This window comes from Symsagittifera roscoffensis, chromosome 9, assembly GCF_963678635.1.
Source record: "Symsagittifera roscoffensis chromosome 9, txSymRosc1.1, whole genome shotgun sequence".
Classification (NCBI taxonomy): Eukaryota; Metazoa; Xenacoelomorpha; order Acoela; family Convolutidae; genus Symsagittifera; species Symsagittifera roscoffensis.
The window spans coordinates 52,932,909-52,949,795 of NC_087070.1; the positions used below are offsets into that span (position 1 = coordinate 52,932,909).

At 33.8% G+C, this 16,887-nt stretch overlaps 1 protein-coding gene across 1 annotated transcript in view; it reads left to right on the plus strand.

The window, feature by feature from the left end:
* Positions 1–16,887, plus strand: part of LOC134854893 (uncharacterized) — a gene marked incomplete in the record, with an annotated part of 161,968 nt that overhangs the window by 101,555 nt on the left and 43,526 nt on the right. Inside the window, 5 exon segments of the mRNA XM_063871253.1 lie at positions 476–677; positions 1,075–1,092; positions 4,921–5,091; positions 10,508–10,680; positions 13,049–13,113. Of these exon segments, the coding sequence (XP_063727323.1) occupies positions 476–677; positions 1,075–1,092; positions 4,921–5,091; positions 10,508–10,680; positions 13,049–13,113 (629 nt within the window).

Here is a 16,887-nt window from a genome sequence, read left to right on the forward strand (position 1 = left end):
CCAACCCAAAGGGTCCCCCCTTTGGTACTTTTTAAGAAATCAATTTTTGCCTACCGATCCCAAAAATTTTTCTAAAGGCGCCTTCGGCGTCAATATATACTAACTTTGAGGGGAGGCGCGCGCCAAAAATAACGCGATTTTTTGTCAAAATTTTCCAAAAAGTGCCCAAAAACGGCTTTTTTGACCCCTGTTTTTCAAAAAATTGCCTGCGGCGCAGAAAATGTGGCCAAAACAGGGTCTTTTTACTGCTTTGGGAGAGCTCGGAAAATCAATCTGATCGACCTAAAAAAAAAGGTCGTCAAAATTTTCGAAAAATTTTTGAAAATCCGCCCCCCTCCCCCCTCGAGAAAATCCTAGATCCGCCTCTGTTTGGTCGTCATACTTAACCTTGTCAGACCCCTCGTTACACCGTAAAATTGATGATTATGTGAGGTGGGCGGCGGGAACCGTTTTTCAATCATGTTTGTGGTGACAGGTGAACGAGTTAGGCTTGAACATCTTCAACTACTCGACGAAGATGGCCATTTCAATGGAGACTGAAGCAGTGCACTCGTACAGCATTTACAGAGACGGAGAGTCATTCATAGAGGACATACCCAACACTGAGCCATACTATTTGGACGATGAGATACTGGCGGGCAGCGCCCACTGTTACCAGTGTTCTGCCACGCTCCATGGTACCAATAACAAAATAATTTATCCTTAAAATATATAACTTAAAAATATACAATAGAAGTTACACATCGCTAAAGAATACAATCCATTTTGGAGTATTGCAATCTCTTTTCCACGTTTCTACTACACCCCCAATCCCCCCCCCCCCCCTCCCAGTTTCCCAGTTTTATGGTTGTTTTATATGTTAAAATTGCTAAATGAGTGACGATACGACAGAAAGTCTGTTCACTATAGTTAATTTGTTCACCAGGCAAAGTTTCATTGCATTATGACATGGGGGAAGAGGTGTTGCGTGGTGTTGATCCAAATTTTGATGCGACTATATCAAAAAGAGCTTCTATACGACTTCATCGCAATTCAATTTTTACTGTAACTTCCAGGATTTTGCTTGTATTTTAGCTACGGCGTGGTCGTTAGGTATAGCACCTAATAGCCACATACCAAAAATAGTATTAACAACAATCCCCAATTGAAAGTCACTCTTGCACAGAGACCTCTTTTTCACAGTTCTTTCACCACTCTGCACAAAATTTATTTGAATCTGCTAATGTAGTTGTTCCGTCTTTTGTAACGAAAGTAACGGAATGTTTGTATTCGGGGTGGGTTTTTTCTTCAGGCAAATTTTGACTTTTAACTAGCCATTTTTGACGGAGTTTTTTTATATCATTCACAGAAAATTGTTGTCTTGAGGTTAAATTTGAAAAGATATTTCACCTGTGATCATTTTTCATAAAGTTACGGGGGTTTAAAGATTGCCATTTTAGTCAATTTGGGACAATTAACGCGCGATATGTTTCGCGCTAAGGACGCGTAAGCGGGGATTTAATCCGTCTTAGAAATCGTTTTAAAGTGGTTGAAGGAAACTTATTTACCATAATTAATTTGTTACTAGAAGCAAAATCAATCACTCTGTACTCTACATGGCGCGTGGGGGGATGAATTTCAGAGAAAATCTCAAACTTAAAAAGGAAATTAAATTGTTTTTTTAGTTTAGTCAATTTTTGGCATTTGGAACAACAGTTTTTAACAAACAATTTTTTTACCCCATTGAAGATGTCAATTCCCTAAAACCAAATTTACCTTCAAAATATTTTACCTCTGATAATTTTTTACAAAGTTCTGGAAGTTTGAAAGTTACCAATTTGGCTATGCTCTGAACTAAATTATGTGCTCTTTGAAGATTTAATTCAAAAGGCTGAAAGCGTAACGCGAACTATTTATGCGTACCATATTAACCCGCACAATAAAATCGTTCCAAATTGAATTGAGTTTGTTTTAATCCTTTATTAATAGATTGTATTATTTTCTTAACTTGAATTTTCACACTTGCTCTTTGATATTGTCCAAAAATGATAGTTTTTTTTATTTTTTTCCCCAAAAGTTAACCGATATGGATCAAGGGGCACTTGGAACATTCAGGGATTTGCCCTGATATACGAGCAGTCTTGTTTAATTTGAGTAGAATTTACATGCCTAATCGGCTGTGTAATTTCTTCACTCTACCCCAATAACCAATTAAAATAAAAATTTCTGCATATTTGAGCAAACAATTTTTTCAAACTTTATTTCCAATCCAACTGTTTTTGAAAAATTTCACCCAGACCATTAGTATAGCTGTAAAAGCTTATTGTTTATGCACACTTTGTGTGGGTTTAATTTGCGTCTTGAGTGGAACATATGTTATCAAAATCCGTAAAAAAACTAAAACTAGCAAAAACTTTAACAAGACAACCCATATATCGAGTGCAATTTCCTGAATGTTTCGACTGCCGTGTAATAGTCTCAAACAGTTTTGATGAAGAAAAATAAATAAATTTAAATTTTGAACTGTTTGGTTTTCATCCCCAAAAGCCCATAAATCGTAATTTGAGTTGTATGGTAACTTAATGGGGCAATATAGCTTGCCTCAGCTCAAATTTGAACCATTTTTGTTTGCGGGATTTTTTTCCACATAAAAAAGGTAGCTGGTCAATTTACCCCATTCCAAACAACCCTATACCACTCAACCTTATGCCATTCTACCCTATATGACAATTTGGCCTATGCCATTCTACACTATATACTCTATGCCATCTATCCTACGCCAAAAAAGACAATAGCTTTCTACGCTTTCAGCATTACATCATTTACGAAGCCAAACTGTGTATTTTGTGAATTTTCAATTTTATTTTGCTTAAAGACTTGTCTCTGGATTCCAGAGATCTACACAAACCAAATTGTGTGACTATCCAGTGCAAAGTTTGGCCTCATAACGATATGAAGTCTTGAAATTAGTGTATAAACTTTAACTGATTTTAATGTTTCAAGATCTGGTTTTGTGCGTTAGTTATGTACAGACTTTTCGAAGAAGGTGATTTTTTTATTCCTGCAAATTTCGAATTGTTAACTGGCCGTTTTTTATGCGAACTTTTTGATTTTTCTAAAAACTACCAATATCCTGGGCTCAGAATTAAAAAAAAAAACTATTTATACTTGTGATCATTTTTATTCAGATGTGCCAATACGAAAATTTCCAATTCGGGATAATCAACGAACGATATTTTTTGCACTATTTGTGTGAGCGGTTAATTAATCCGCTACTAATTCGTTCAAAATTGAATCGAGACAACATTTTCCGTTTTTTAAAACTAGACACTAATTGCATCACAAGTAAATCATTAATTGTTTCATTTATGAGTTGAGAGGTAAGTGTTCAGCACTTGGTAGTACTATCCGAATATTAGAAATGAAGTTGTCTAACAATTTATAGACCCAAACAACAAATGCATAATTAATTTTTGATGATTTTGGCTAACGAGAGTGTTTATTTGATAATTTGAATAATTTATTTGAATTTCGAATTATTAACTGGCCGTTTTTTATGCGAACTTCTTGATTTTTCTAAAAACTACCAATATCCTGGGCTCAGAATTAAAAAAAAACTATTTATACTTGTGATCATTTTTATTCAGCTGTGCCAATACGAAAATTTCCAATTCGGGATAATCAACAAACGATATTTTTTGCACTATTTGTGTGAGCGGTTAATTAATCAGCTACTAATTCGTTCAAAATTGAATCGAGACAACATTTTCCGTTATGTAAAACTAGACACTAATTGCATCACAAGTAAATCATTAATTGTTTCATTTATGAGTTGAGAGGTAAGTGTTCAGCACTTGGTAGTACTATCCGAATATTAGAAATGAAGTTGTCTAACAATTTATAGACCCAAACAACAAATGCATAATTAATTTTTGATGATTTTGGCTAACGAGAGTGTTTATTTGATAATTTGAATAATTTATTTGAATTTCGAATTATTAACTGGCCGTTTTTTATGCGAACTTCTTGATTTTTCTAAAAACTACCAATATCCTGGGCTCAGAATTAAAAAAAAAACTATTTATACTTGTGATCATTTTTATTCAGCTGTGCCAATACGAAAATTTCCAATTCGGGATAATCAACAAACGATATTTTTTGCACTATTTGTGTGAGCGGTTAATTAATCCGCTACTAATTCGTTCAAAATTGAATCGAGACAACATTTTCCGTTTTTTAAAACTAGACACTAATAGCATCACAAGTAAATCATTAATTGTTTCATTTATGAGTTGAGAGGTAAGTGTTCAGCACTTGGTAGTACTATCCGAATATTAGAAATGAAGTTGTCTAACAATTTATAGACCCAAACAACAAATGCATAATTAATTTTTGATGATTTTGGCTAACGAGAGTGTTTATTTGATAATTTGAATAATTTATTTGAATTTCGAATTATTAACTGGCCGTTTTTTATGCGAACTTCTTGATTTTTCTAAAAACTACCAATATCCTGGGCTCAGAATTAAAAAAAAACTATTTATACTTGTGATCATTTTTATTCAGATGTGCCAATACGAAAATTTCCAATTCGGGATAATCAACAAACGATATTTTTTGCACTATTTGTGTGAGCGGTTAATTAATCCGCTACTAATTCGTTCAAAATTGAATCGAGACAACATTTTCCGTTATTTAAAACTAGACACTAATTGCATCACAAGTAAATCATTAATTGTTTCATTTATGAGTTGAGAGGTAAGTGTTCAGCACTTGGTAGTACTATCCGAATATTAGAAATGAAGTTGTCTAACAATTTATAGACCCAAATAACAAATGCATAATTAATTTTTGATGATTTTGGCTAACGAGAGTGTTTATTTGATAATTTTAGTTATTTAGTTAAATTAATAGTTTTTTTGTTTGTGTTTTCTCTCCCAGACGTCGACGGTGAGCCGGGAACGCCAGTGTGTGGCTGCAGTCGACCGGGCGAGCCCATCCGGGTCGACTTTGTCACTCTCTCTCCCTTCCGAGTGCAGATCACGTGGGCTGCTCCCGGCAACAACGACAACTACAATTGGTTCCACGTCAAGGACTCCAACGAACGAATAGGTAAGTGAGTACGGAATGGCCCTGGGGGATTAATACTTGACGACTAACATACGAGTTATTCAGCGCTTAAATCGAGGAGCCTCATTTAGCACCTAGATAAAACTTTTCGGTTAATTTTTTAGACTCGCACCGAATTTCTTTGGTTAAAAATTGAAAAAAAAAACATTTTTGTGGAATAAAAAGATGTATAAATAATCAAAAATTGTGTCATTCTTAGGACCGTGAAATGGATTGATTGCATGGTTCAATAAAATAAATTACTCCTGTTACAAAGAAAAATCAAGCACTTTTCCTTTCGCCATGCCAGCGAGTTTTCATAAATAACTTTTTTTTTCACTATCTACTGATTGCTTAACTTGCAAACGAAATAGGCCAACTAACAAATGTATTTGGCCGTGATACTTTACTTTGTAAAATCATTCGTTACACATTATTAATAAACATAAACTAAGTTAAAAAAATAGAAAAATCAAGTGAGCTGATACCAAAGATAATTGTTCTGCTTTCTATTAATCTAGGGTTAAGTTAAGCTTTTCGATGTGCTCGGTTCATGTCCAGTTCCTCTAAATTTTAAATCTGATGAGAAATTATCTATTGACTCGTAAACAAAAATTGTGATTTTTAAATGGGAAAAGATAAAAATTTTAACTGACATAACAATCATTCATTTCTTGGTAAAACCAATGATCATAAACGAATGAAAAAAATAGCCAAAAGACAATTGTAAAAAGTCAATGAACGCAAGGAAACAGAAAAAAAACACTGACATATTTTTTAAAATCTCAATTTTCGAAATTTCAAAAAAAAACAGATGACCTTAAATGTCTTAGAATTTCGAGTTTAATTTATGAGAGCACCTTTTAGCCCATTATATTCAGTTTGAGAAAACTTGATCGAGGGATAAATTTTTTAACTTGCTGGTAAATCTGATAATAAAATTTTATTTTCGAAGCTGGAATCAATAACGATTTTCGTGAGACACTTTGGCTGTTCGATAATTTAATTTGCCTTATTTTCACATAGGAAATGAATTTTAAAAAATCAAAAGTCAATATGGAAAAAAATAAATTTGAGTCTGAACAAAATTCAAGTTTTTTGCTAAAGAACAAAAAAAATCAGCGTGATCGATATTAGAGTCTGATCTACGTTCATCGACTCTTAAAAGTCGCATCAAAATTGTGGGAAAACTATTAAAGATATGTTTCCTTTGGTTTGTTTTATAGGTCTCAACACTTATATATGTGTTAATTGGGCAACTGGAGTATGCTGATCGAAGCCCTTTGGTTGCATTTATATTCCATGCTCAATAAGAAACCTGGATTTTCAGTGTAATAAAATTGGTACTCATGGGTCGAGGCACTCAAATTTTACTCATATCTCGCTCATTTTGAATAATTTTGTTTTTTGAATTTTGTCCGGCATAAAAAAACCCTATTTTTTTCATCTTTTAATGAAATTTTGATAACAAAATTGATATTATTATTTATAATTTTTTTTTCAGATTAAGGAATATTTTCAAACAAGAACATTGTTATTACTTTCATTTGATTTTTAATTGTGTTGTCGAGACTATTTTTTTGAACAATGTTCTTCCATCTGATTAGGATTTTGTTTTTAAAAGCAAAAGAACGGTTAATATTTGCATGCAGGTTTCATATATTTTTTTTGATTTCCCGTCATGTGGCATTACGTGAGGTTTTTAAACATTTCGAACAAATGAAAAAATGTTGGTTCTGTTTTTTTGATTGAAAAACTAACGTGCTAGACTTTGCACGATTGAAACTAATTCGACTGTTTCGGCCCAATTTGGCATGTTTTAAATTCCATCAGAAAACAAATGGACTCAACTTTGCTCGACCCAAGCCTAAACTCAAAGCGTTTATATTTCAACTATTAAAATAGAATTATGCTTTTTGCTCTTCTGGTTAAATTCAGGTGCTTTTCACTATACCGAATGTATGAAAAAGGGGAGATTTTTTGTGTTAGGGTGTGTTTAAGATTTTTTCTTTTTTTTCTTTTTTTCTTCACGCAAAATCAGCTACCATAAATAATCATCGGAGAGAGTTGAATGATATATCATATTAAAGCCCTTACATTCGTGTTTGGAACGACAGTTAAATGTTTTGAAATTTTTTTTTACCAGTGTCGAGAAAAACCGGTTTGATATTTTTGTTGTTTTGTCTTAATTCGAGCGAAGAAAGCGACCAAGCAGGCTGTCAATAGCCCAATTTAATGACTTAAGAAGTTACAATTATTTATGGTTTTTTTGTTTGTCTAGTAATTTTTCCAGAAAAAATTGTTTTTTTTTCTGTTTTTCAATTTGCTTATTTTACTATGACTGTCGAATATGCCTAATTTCTAGTTTTTGCTCAGCTCCTTTTATCACCCACGGCAAAAAAAAAAGACACTAACTCAGGGGCGGATCTAGGATTTTCTCGAGGGGGGGCGGATTTTCAAAAAAAATTCGAAAATTTTGACGACCTTTTTTTTAGGTCGATCAGATTGATTTTCCGAGGTCTCCCGAAGCACTGTTTTGCCCCTATTGTGGCAAAATTTTCTGCGCGGCAGGCAAATTTTAAAAAAAACAGTCAAAAAAGCCGTTTTTGGGCACTTTTTGGAAAATTTTGACAAAAAAATCGCGTTTTTTTTGGCGCGCGCTCCCCCTCAAAGTTAGTATATATTGACGCCGAAGGCGCCTCAAGAAAAATTTTATGGTCGGTCGGCCAAAAATGGATTTCTGAAAAAGTATCAAAGGGGGGACCCTTTGGGTCGGCAGGGGGTCGAATCCCTGAGGGGGAGGGCGTCCGCCCCCCCCCCCTAAATCCCCCCCCCCCCTAAATCTGCCCCTGCACTAACTTGAATTTTTTGAAAGTGTGGTTGGAGTATTCTGTGCTATTTGCACAGTAACCGGCTATCCTAGTTAGAATTAATTTTTTAAAATTCATTTGCTAATAATATGCGTTACGCAAGCTTAATATTGTTTGATCTACACGTACATTTTATCATTTTATTAGGATTTTGTTTTACAGTTTGCTTCAAAAATAAGGGTTGAATTTTGCAAGTAATTTTCATACATTTTCGTTTTCTTGCCGTGGGAAGACTGTGCGTAAGGTATTTTACCAACGAACTCGACAGAGATGTGATACGCTCGACTAAATTTGATATGATTTGATGCTGCTCGTGCAAAACTAATTGCTGTGCTCGAATGAAATTCGATATATTGCCACCGAGATTAAGGTAATCGAGCAAAAATTTTTGACATGTTTCGACGGTGCTCGAATTTTTTTTATATGTTTCGACGGTGCTCGAAAAATTGGCTCTTTTCCAGTTCACCCCCTTTCAAAATACCGAGCTTTATGTTTGTTTTACGTGTTGTTACGGCTAAATGCGTGATGTTACGCTGTAGAGTATGAAGAATAAATCTGTTCCGAATTGTCGATTTGTTCACCACGCCAAATTGCATTGCATTGTGATAACGTTAAATAGACTTTTCAAAAGTGAATTTGAAAGGGGGGAACTGGAAAAGGGCCGAAAAATTTTTGATATGTTTCGACGGCGCTCGAAAAATTTTTGATATGTTTCTACGGTGCTCGAGAAATTTTTTGATATGTTTCAACGGTGCTCGAAAAAAGTTTGATATGTTTCGACCGTGCTCAAACAAGTATCGGATGTTTCGAATTTCGTCGAACAATCTTTGAAATGTTTCGACAGTACTCGAACGAAATTTCGATATAGTTTGAACGTGCTCGAACAAGCTTTCATATGTCTCGCTTTCAAAAATTTGGTTATGTTTTGACCGTGCTCGAACAAATATTGATTGGCTGTACTCGAGACATGTTTTCAATTTGAGCTACCCGCACCGGAGTTCCATGGATAATAATCGATTATATTGAATTTTCGTGGTCTGTCTCAATAAATTTCGATAAAAATCGATTATAATTGATTAAAAATGGATTATAATGAAACTATTTTTCTAATCAAAAAAATCCCAATATAATCGATTATAATCGATTATAATCGATTATAACCGATTGTAATCGATTATTTTTTTTAAAAATGAAACTTGTTTTTGAGGCAAAATAATCCATTTTTAATCAATTATAATCGATTATAATTTCAAATTTCTTCTTTTAAATTTTTAGAAAAACTGTTACCAATGTCAGTTGCTTAATTTAGAATAAATTAAGTTTCTTCAATATATTTTCATAAGTTTTTTTGACAAGTTTTTTTTTCAAATTTTCGAAATTTTTTTTTGAAATTGTGCGACCTCGAATTGGCTTATAAAAAACGCAGTTACCTTCAAACATGACAAAATATGAGTACTCCTTCCTAATTTTATATCAATTTATCCTGCCCTGGATTGTACCCAGACCTGGAACGTTTATGTTATACCCAGAACTTTACCCTGGAACGTTAATCAAGAAATTATTACTTGAATTTTTTGGTCGGGGCTGGCAGCTATTATGATAAATGGTTTTCGCAAACACAAAAGACTTGTCAAAATCATGAAATTTGATTTCTACTTTACTGGGGGGGGCTTGAATTATGCATCCTGTAAGACTTTTGAAAAGTCTTTTTTATTTGTTAAAACCATTTACCATTTTTGATGATGAAGATGAACAAATGGGAGAACATGAAGATGAACACATTTAACCTGTTATTCTGATTCGTCTTAAATGTATGCTGATTCTATTTCTTGAGTTATTCTATGCTTTAGCTGCATATTTTAGGAAAACTTAGTTATTTTACATTTTTAAACTTGCTTTTTTCTTCCAGACATAGAAAGATCTAAAAATAGAATAGCCTAATTAACGAAATAAAATGGATTATAATGGATTTTCTTGACAAAATAATCGATTATATTGAAGAAAAAAATGGATTATAATGGATTATAATGGATTTTTATTTTTCAAAAAAATCGATTTTAATGACCACATAATCGATTACGTGGTCTAAATTTGCCACAATAATGGATTATAATGGATTATAACGGATTTTAATGACAACTTTTCAGACAACATTTTCCCAATATAATCGATTATTATCCATGGAACTCCGGTGCGGGTAGTCCGAAACCCGGATCTACTTAAAAATCCCCCCCCCCACCCCACCCTTTAAGAAAGGGGGCAATTGTTGAGTAGATTAAAATAACGCATTTTCGACCAATCCGATTGCAGCAAAATTAAAATTCTCAATACAAAGCTCTCGCGCTAGTTTACTGCTTTTATTCATAGGGTTGGCAAATCTTAAGTAGATACCAAAGGGAGGGCGATTGTTAAGTAGATCCCAAAATCCATGTCTAGTTTATTCTTTTTCAGTCGAGCACTGACCTTGTACTCGACTTGGAAAGTGGAAACATAACGGGAGCACCTGGACTAGGGTTTAAATCATAACACTTTTCTCATGATGTTTGTAGAGGTGGATATTGAGGATGAGTTCTTGGAGTGGCCGGTGCTTCTGGAGCCGAGCACCCCCTACCAGTTCAAAGTAAGAACAGTGCTGAGGTGCAACTACACAGGACAGAATCTGACCTCGGAATGGGTGGCAGTCACCGCATACACTTCCCCAGGCATACCCATCCTCAAACAGGCAAGCTCACTTCACACAATGGGGGTGTGGGGGGGGGGGTTGGTATGGGTTTTTTCGGATACCTTTTCTTAATGATTTCTCCTTTTAAGGTTTTTCGCTTTTAAAACTTTTCCATTCAATGAAAACTCGGGATCAAAGTAATAGTCTCCTCACAGAGACCAAGTTAAGATCTTCCACCCAAGTCTTTTTGTTTATTCCGCCCAAAAATCAAAATTTCAACATCATGAGATAAAACTATCTGGCTTTGATTTGATTGGCTAGAAACAGCCAATCAAACTTCAGCACCAATTCAAAAATTTTTGTTCACAATTTTAAGTCGACTTACAAATAAGCCGAATTGACCAAAAATATTAATTAATTTGAAATTTAATTCAAGTTGGATCAGATAACCTGCAGAGTTTTACCAAGAACAGAAAAAAACACAAAAAATATCAAACATCTGCTCAAAATTCGGCCTTGTTAGAAGTCGGCTTAAATTAAAATGATCATATTTGTATTAACCAAACAAATCATTGCGATCATTGCTTGTTCTCCGTTTTTATAAATTTAGTACGGGGCTATTCTCATGGGTGAAGGAATGAATGGGCGAAGGATCATAGGCGAAGGACTTAAAACAAAAAAACTCAAAGTCAATTATTAAATTAAATCAATTGCCGTTCAACTAAAAGGAATTAAATGAAGCAATTTTTTGTTTCTTTTATGAAAAAACGCTTGAAATATGAAATTTGCTCAGACTCGCCGGCGGTCAGTGACAATTTTGCATAATTCTGCCGTATTCATTTTTGGCCAATATTAATATAAAATCCCTAGAAATGTTTACTTTCTGTGAGATTTTTACGCTTTATTTTCAAACTTTTGAAATATTGAAATCTGATTGGCTGATTTTTATTTTCGCCCATTCGGTCCTTTGACTATGAGGGATTCCAAATTGACAACTACAAAACAGCAAAACTTGTAAATTTGGGCGGAATAAGTAAAAAGACCCTTCCATCCAAGCAGTTAATTTGGATTTAGTTTGCGCCCCGCTATTTGAAACTTACTCGATTTTGATTGGCTAAAAACTCAGAATGTACCACCACGTTAATATCATCTTGACCTCTCTCTTCAACTATTTTAGAGGGTGCGTGTTCATAGGTCCAAAAATTAAAAATCAGTCCCATGGGTCCCAAAATAAAAGAGCTGCGCATAAGCCCCAAATCTTTTCATTTCGTCAAAAGACGAAGTTAGCTGAGTCTCGTTTTACGATCGCCAGTGGACGCGCTACGCGCGCGTCGTCGCTTCGTGGCAATAACTGGCTCTAAATTTCGTATAGAGTCCTACCCTCTGTTGGCAAGCTCGCAACAGGTTGGCGCGGCTGCGGTGGTCACTATTCTGCAGCTTGAGTTTATGCTGCTTGAACAGTAAACAATCAATCCATAAACTCGTTGGCTCAAATTTCAAACAATCAGAATTCAAGAAGATAAATTTTGGGACTTATGCGACTGAGTTTTTTTGGGTGCCATGAATATTGGACCTATGGGTATTCGCCGTTTAAGGGGGATAATGTGAACTTAATACCAAAACTTTTTTGAAAAGCTTTTCGACATTTAAACGCTTTCGGTGATTGTATATCAATAAATGTGTTCTTTCAATAAGTTTCGCCATTTTATATGTTTTTCATATCAGGTGTCAAGCGTGATGAGTCATTTTACCTTTCAGGGGCAGAGCGACAATTAATCGAAATGACAAATGGTCGCTTTACAATCATACAGAGTTAACATCATCCCGTTTTCCATCATTCAAACATAGTAGGAAGCGGACAGTTGGTGTTGCATTTAGGCTAAATTGAATTGTTTTATCACTTCAATTTAACGTAAATGTTGATTACTTATGCTCAATTTTTTTTTCGATGAATTGTCACTTTGAAGTCATTTTTGATCTACTGTTGCTTTCGACTACCTATGAGCTCTGTTCAATTGGTATGATAGAACCGTTATACAAATTCAAAAACGGTCTCGGACCAAGTTAACATCCTCCCCCCAAAACCGTTATGGAGGGGGGGAGGATGTTAACTTGGTTCTAACTTAGAAATTTTTAGCCGATCAGAATCGAGTATTTTACATGTAGCGCTTAGCAAGTTATTTAATGCGAATTCAATGCAGGGGTGGAAGATCTTAACTTGGTCTTTCTGGGGAGAGGGGGATCTTAACTTGATCCACGGTCTCGAGTAACAATTTGAAGCAGCCTTCGAATCTCTCTTTGAACTGTTTTAATTTTTTGAAGTAAAAGATTAAAATTACGAACCTAAAAATACACGCTACGGCGAGATGAACATAAGTGGTCGGAAAATAATCTTGAACACGTGAACTAATAACTTTTTCTTTCATAGGTGGGATGGGGCACTGACTTCATTGCTCTGGACGTGGAAAACAGCCGCCAGTATGACTCGATCAGGTTCGAACTCATGTTATGGTCAAACCGAATAAAAAACTCTTTTCGAATTAATCGGTTTGAAAAGCAATCTGTGTTTTGGGTCTGGTTGGCGTATATCTTCAATTGTTTAAAACTGACGGCACTTGCTTAGATTTATGTTCTCATTACAAAACTCGTTCAGAGTTTCAGTCAAAAAAACAATTTCAGTAAAAACATATAAAATTAAACTCAATCGGAAGGGTTTATTAAAAGCATGTGCTGAGCTTTTCCGAAATGTTGCCCTCACAAAAAAACGTCGATATCCCCATTGAGCATGCTAGCTAACATGAAAATTTGTTTTGAGATTATGGCGAGTTTGTGGGGCGACAAAATCTTAAGTTTTTGAAATTCGGAAACTTGTATTTTTTTAACCAAATTTTAGCCCGTGAGTTGATTTTTTTGACCATGTCGTTTTTTTTCTAAAATCCGTAAGCAGAATACCTGAACATCTTCCAGGATTTTCCTTTTGCTTTCAGCCACTTGGAGTTTATTTTAAGCCATAAGGATTAATCAATTTTTGTTGGCAAACAAGAACAAGGATAGCCGGTTGCTGTGAAAGTAGCACAGAATGTTCCGACCCAATTTAAATGGTCCGACCATATTGAATTGAAACTATTTAATTAGGCTTGATCGATAACATTTATATTGAAATGAAACTATCGAATTAGGCTTGATCGACAACATTTGTCTTCAAAAACTGAATATCAAACAAACACAAATTTTCTTTTCTAATTTTTGCCCAGTGTTTTAAAAAAGTTTTGCCAACTTTTTTTTGGCAGTTAAGCGCTAAAACCATCAAAAAGTAGTCTACTTTATGGTAAAAAAATAGTTTTTTAAGCCTAAATTTCTAAAAAAAAAAAGTAAGTGTCCATAAAGCAAGCGTTACTCAATCGCGTTACTCGCTCGAAAAAAGACTTAATCTCAAGAATTTTAAAGCTGATTTTCTCGTTACGGAAAAGTTTTTGAAAATTTGTTTAAATATGACTGAAAGGGCGTTGATATGACATATCACTCTACAAATTTCAATGAGTTTTTGCGGTGCTTGATTTTGCCTGAAAAAAAAACGAATCCAAAAATTCTGCCCTTTTTCAATGGTTGGAACTTAAGGACAGACATATCAATTGGGCCCGTAGTAAACTCATAGTAGCATTAGCAATGTTATAACTCTTAGCTTACCTCTTTTAAAACATGTCTGTTGTTTTCTGGCCTGTCTAATTATACACTCCTACAGTACTGATTTAAATAAACCGAACAAAACGCGTTAATCTTGAATTTTAAAACTCCTTTTTCTCAAATTGGGTTGAGTTTAGGTGAAAACTTATGAACACAAAACTTGCTTAAAATTTTAACAGAATTAATATGGTTTAATTTGTTTTGCAAAATTCGGGCCCAAAATTTTACCCCAAAAGTGAGACCCTTACGTAGCCCAACAAACTTTTTGAAGGGTATATTCTCCAAAACATTGTATAAATTAATTTATTTTTGTTTGATAGACAAAAAAGGTCGTTTTTACTATATGAAATACCCACTTTTGATTTAAAAACAATTTTTAAACGGTTTGCAACTTTTTTTGGAGAATATACCCTTCACAAAGTTTGTTGGGCTACGTAAGGATATAATTACGTTTGATATAATTATGTCTGTGATCGACTTGTTGTTTTCGGCGTAATTTTTGATTAATGATTAATTAAGAAAAGCCAAAATGAACCATTTTTGGGGTAAAATTTTGGGCCCGAATTTTGAAAAGCAAATTAAACCATATTAATTCTGTTAAAATTTTAAGCAAGTTTTGTCTTCATAAATTTCACCTAAACTCAACTCAATTTGAGAAAATTGCGTTTTAAATTTCAAGTTTAACGCGTTTTGTCCGGTTAATTTAAATCAGCACTGTATCTACTTTGGACTTGCATGTGCGTCTTGATTCTGTTTTGTTTTTTCTAAATCGCGTATAATGTGGATGTTGCTGGAATTGCCTCTCTTTTTTCGTCAACTCCTTGAAATATCAGAGTTTCAAACTAAGTCAATTAAAAAATGAGGTCCGTTTTCTCCGAAAGCTGACAAGATACACTCAAAAATATTTCTTTTGAGAACGTTTATTTTAAAAAACATCTTTATTATTTTTTTTCTATTTTTTTCAATGATTTCAAAACTTTAATGCAAATTGATTCAGTGATAGACATTTTCAATAAAACGATTTTAAAATACTTGGATATACGCTAATCAAACTGAACGCAAGTTTTTTGGTGAAACTCAACTCATTAGAGTTTCGAAAGTGCTGACTGAATTTTTGTGCTCCGCGAGTTTTTTCCCCCGAGTCGAGTTTCGACCCTATTTTTGCTGATTAATAATAATGAACATAGTGAGTACTTTTATACAGGTCTTGCTAATTGCTTATGCATTTTTTCCAGGAAAGAGTCATAAAATTTGCTCATACGCAATTTTGATTTTTCGCAGGTTGATTTTTGATTTTCTTTTAAACTCACTTCAATTCTTTTGTAAAAAAAAAAATTCCTTATCAAACAGCAAAAGGGTAAAATAATGGAAAACGTGATCGACTTCCAATATCAAAATTGGAATTTAGTCATCAAATTTTCCAACGAATTAAAATTTTTACCTATTGATCCAGTTTTTTCAGATTGGGTTAAATTTATTTTAAAAAAAAGTGTCCATCTTAGAGTGTTCGTGAACTTCAAAAAGTTTAGGGGCTAAATTTTTTCTTGAAAAATCGAAAAATGAATTTTTTTAAACAACAAATCAATTTTTTTTTCTGTTTGCTTGAGTTCATTACTCTGCCAGTTGCTGTCAGTTGGCTATGTTTTTGATTTTCTACACCATTCCAAAAATTGAAGCTCTGGTTGCAAAACTAGCCAGATTGCTGTACCAGGACAAATTTATGGTTTTTTGACTGCCCTTTAATTTGGTCAAAATCCTTTTGGCAAAAGAAAAATCGATAAATCTACAGATTTGGAAATTTTGCTTTTATTTTTTTAAACTTCTGCAAGAAAATGGACCTTGAAAGAAACTAAAGGGACCAGTTTGCCTTTTTTTCTAATTTGGGTGTATTTTAATTTTAAAGAACGATGTGACTTTAACTTATGTCGGTATTGATGGTTTTTTGATTGTTTTTTGCTCAAGGGCAAGTTTTAAATTGCTCTCATACTTACACTACTGCACTCATGGTTGATAATTCGATCAATTTTTTATTGCATCAAATTAACCATATATTGTTCGTAAAACTCAATGAAGGTTAACCTGATGTTTTTTGTCTACTTTTAATGTTGAAAAACACTCAAATTTTTGCAATCGTTTTTTTTTCGGATATTCTTGTTCTTTTTCTCATTTCAAAACTTCTTTTGACTATGTTTTTGAGTGCTTATCTTCCCGGCATATACAGAGTTTTTAATCCGATATAAAATTGATTTTAAAAATAGCCACCTTGAATAGTCCAAATAGGTAGCCCATTTGTTTTTTTTTCAAATGCGCAAAAGATTACCAAAAAGAAATATTACAATTCCATCGGTGTACAAAACTTCTTTGAAAACTGATATATTTTCTAATCGAAATCGTTTGGATCAAAAATCTACTCACACTTGCTTATTCGTTTTCTTATTCTGCTTTCCTCAGAAATTAGAGCATTTCATTATTTCACAGTAAAAATTTTCACCTGTGGTATGAAATATACTACGATTTAAGCCGGCTCAAAATTCAGTCCAAAACGGTTTCAGGCAAATCAGTAAGCTTTTTTGTAGATGCTTC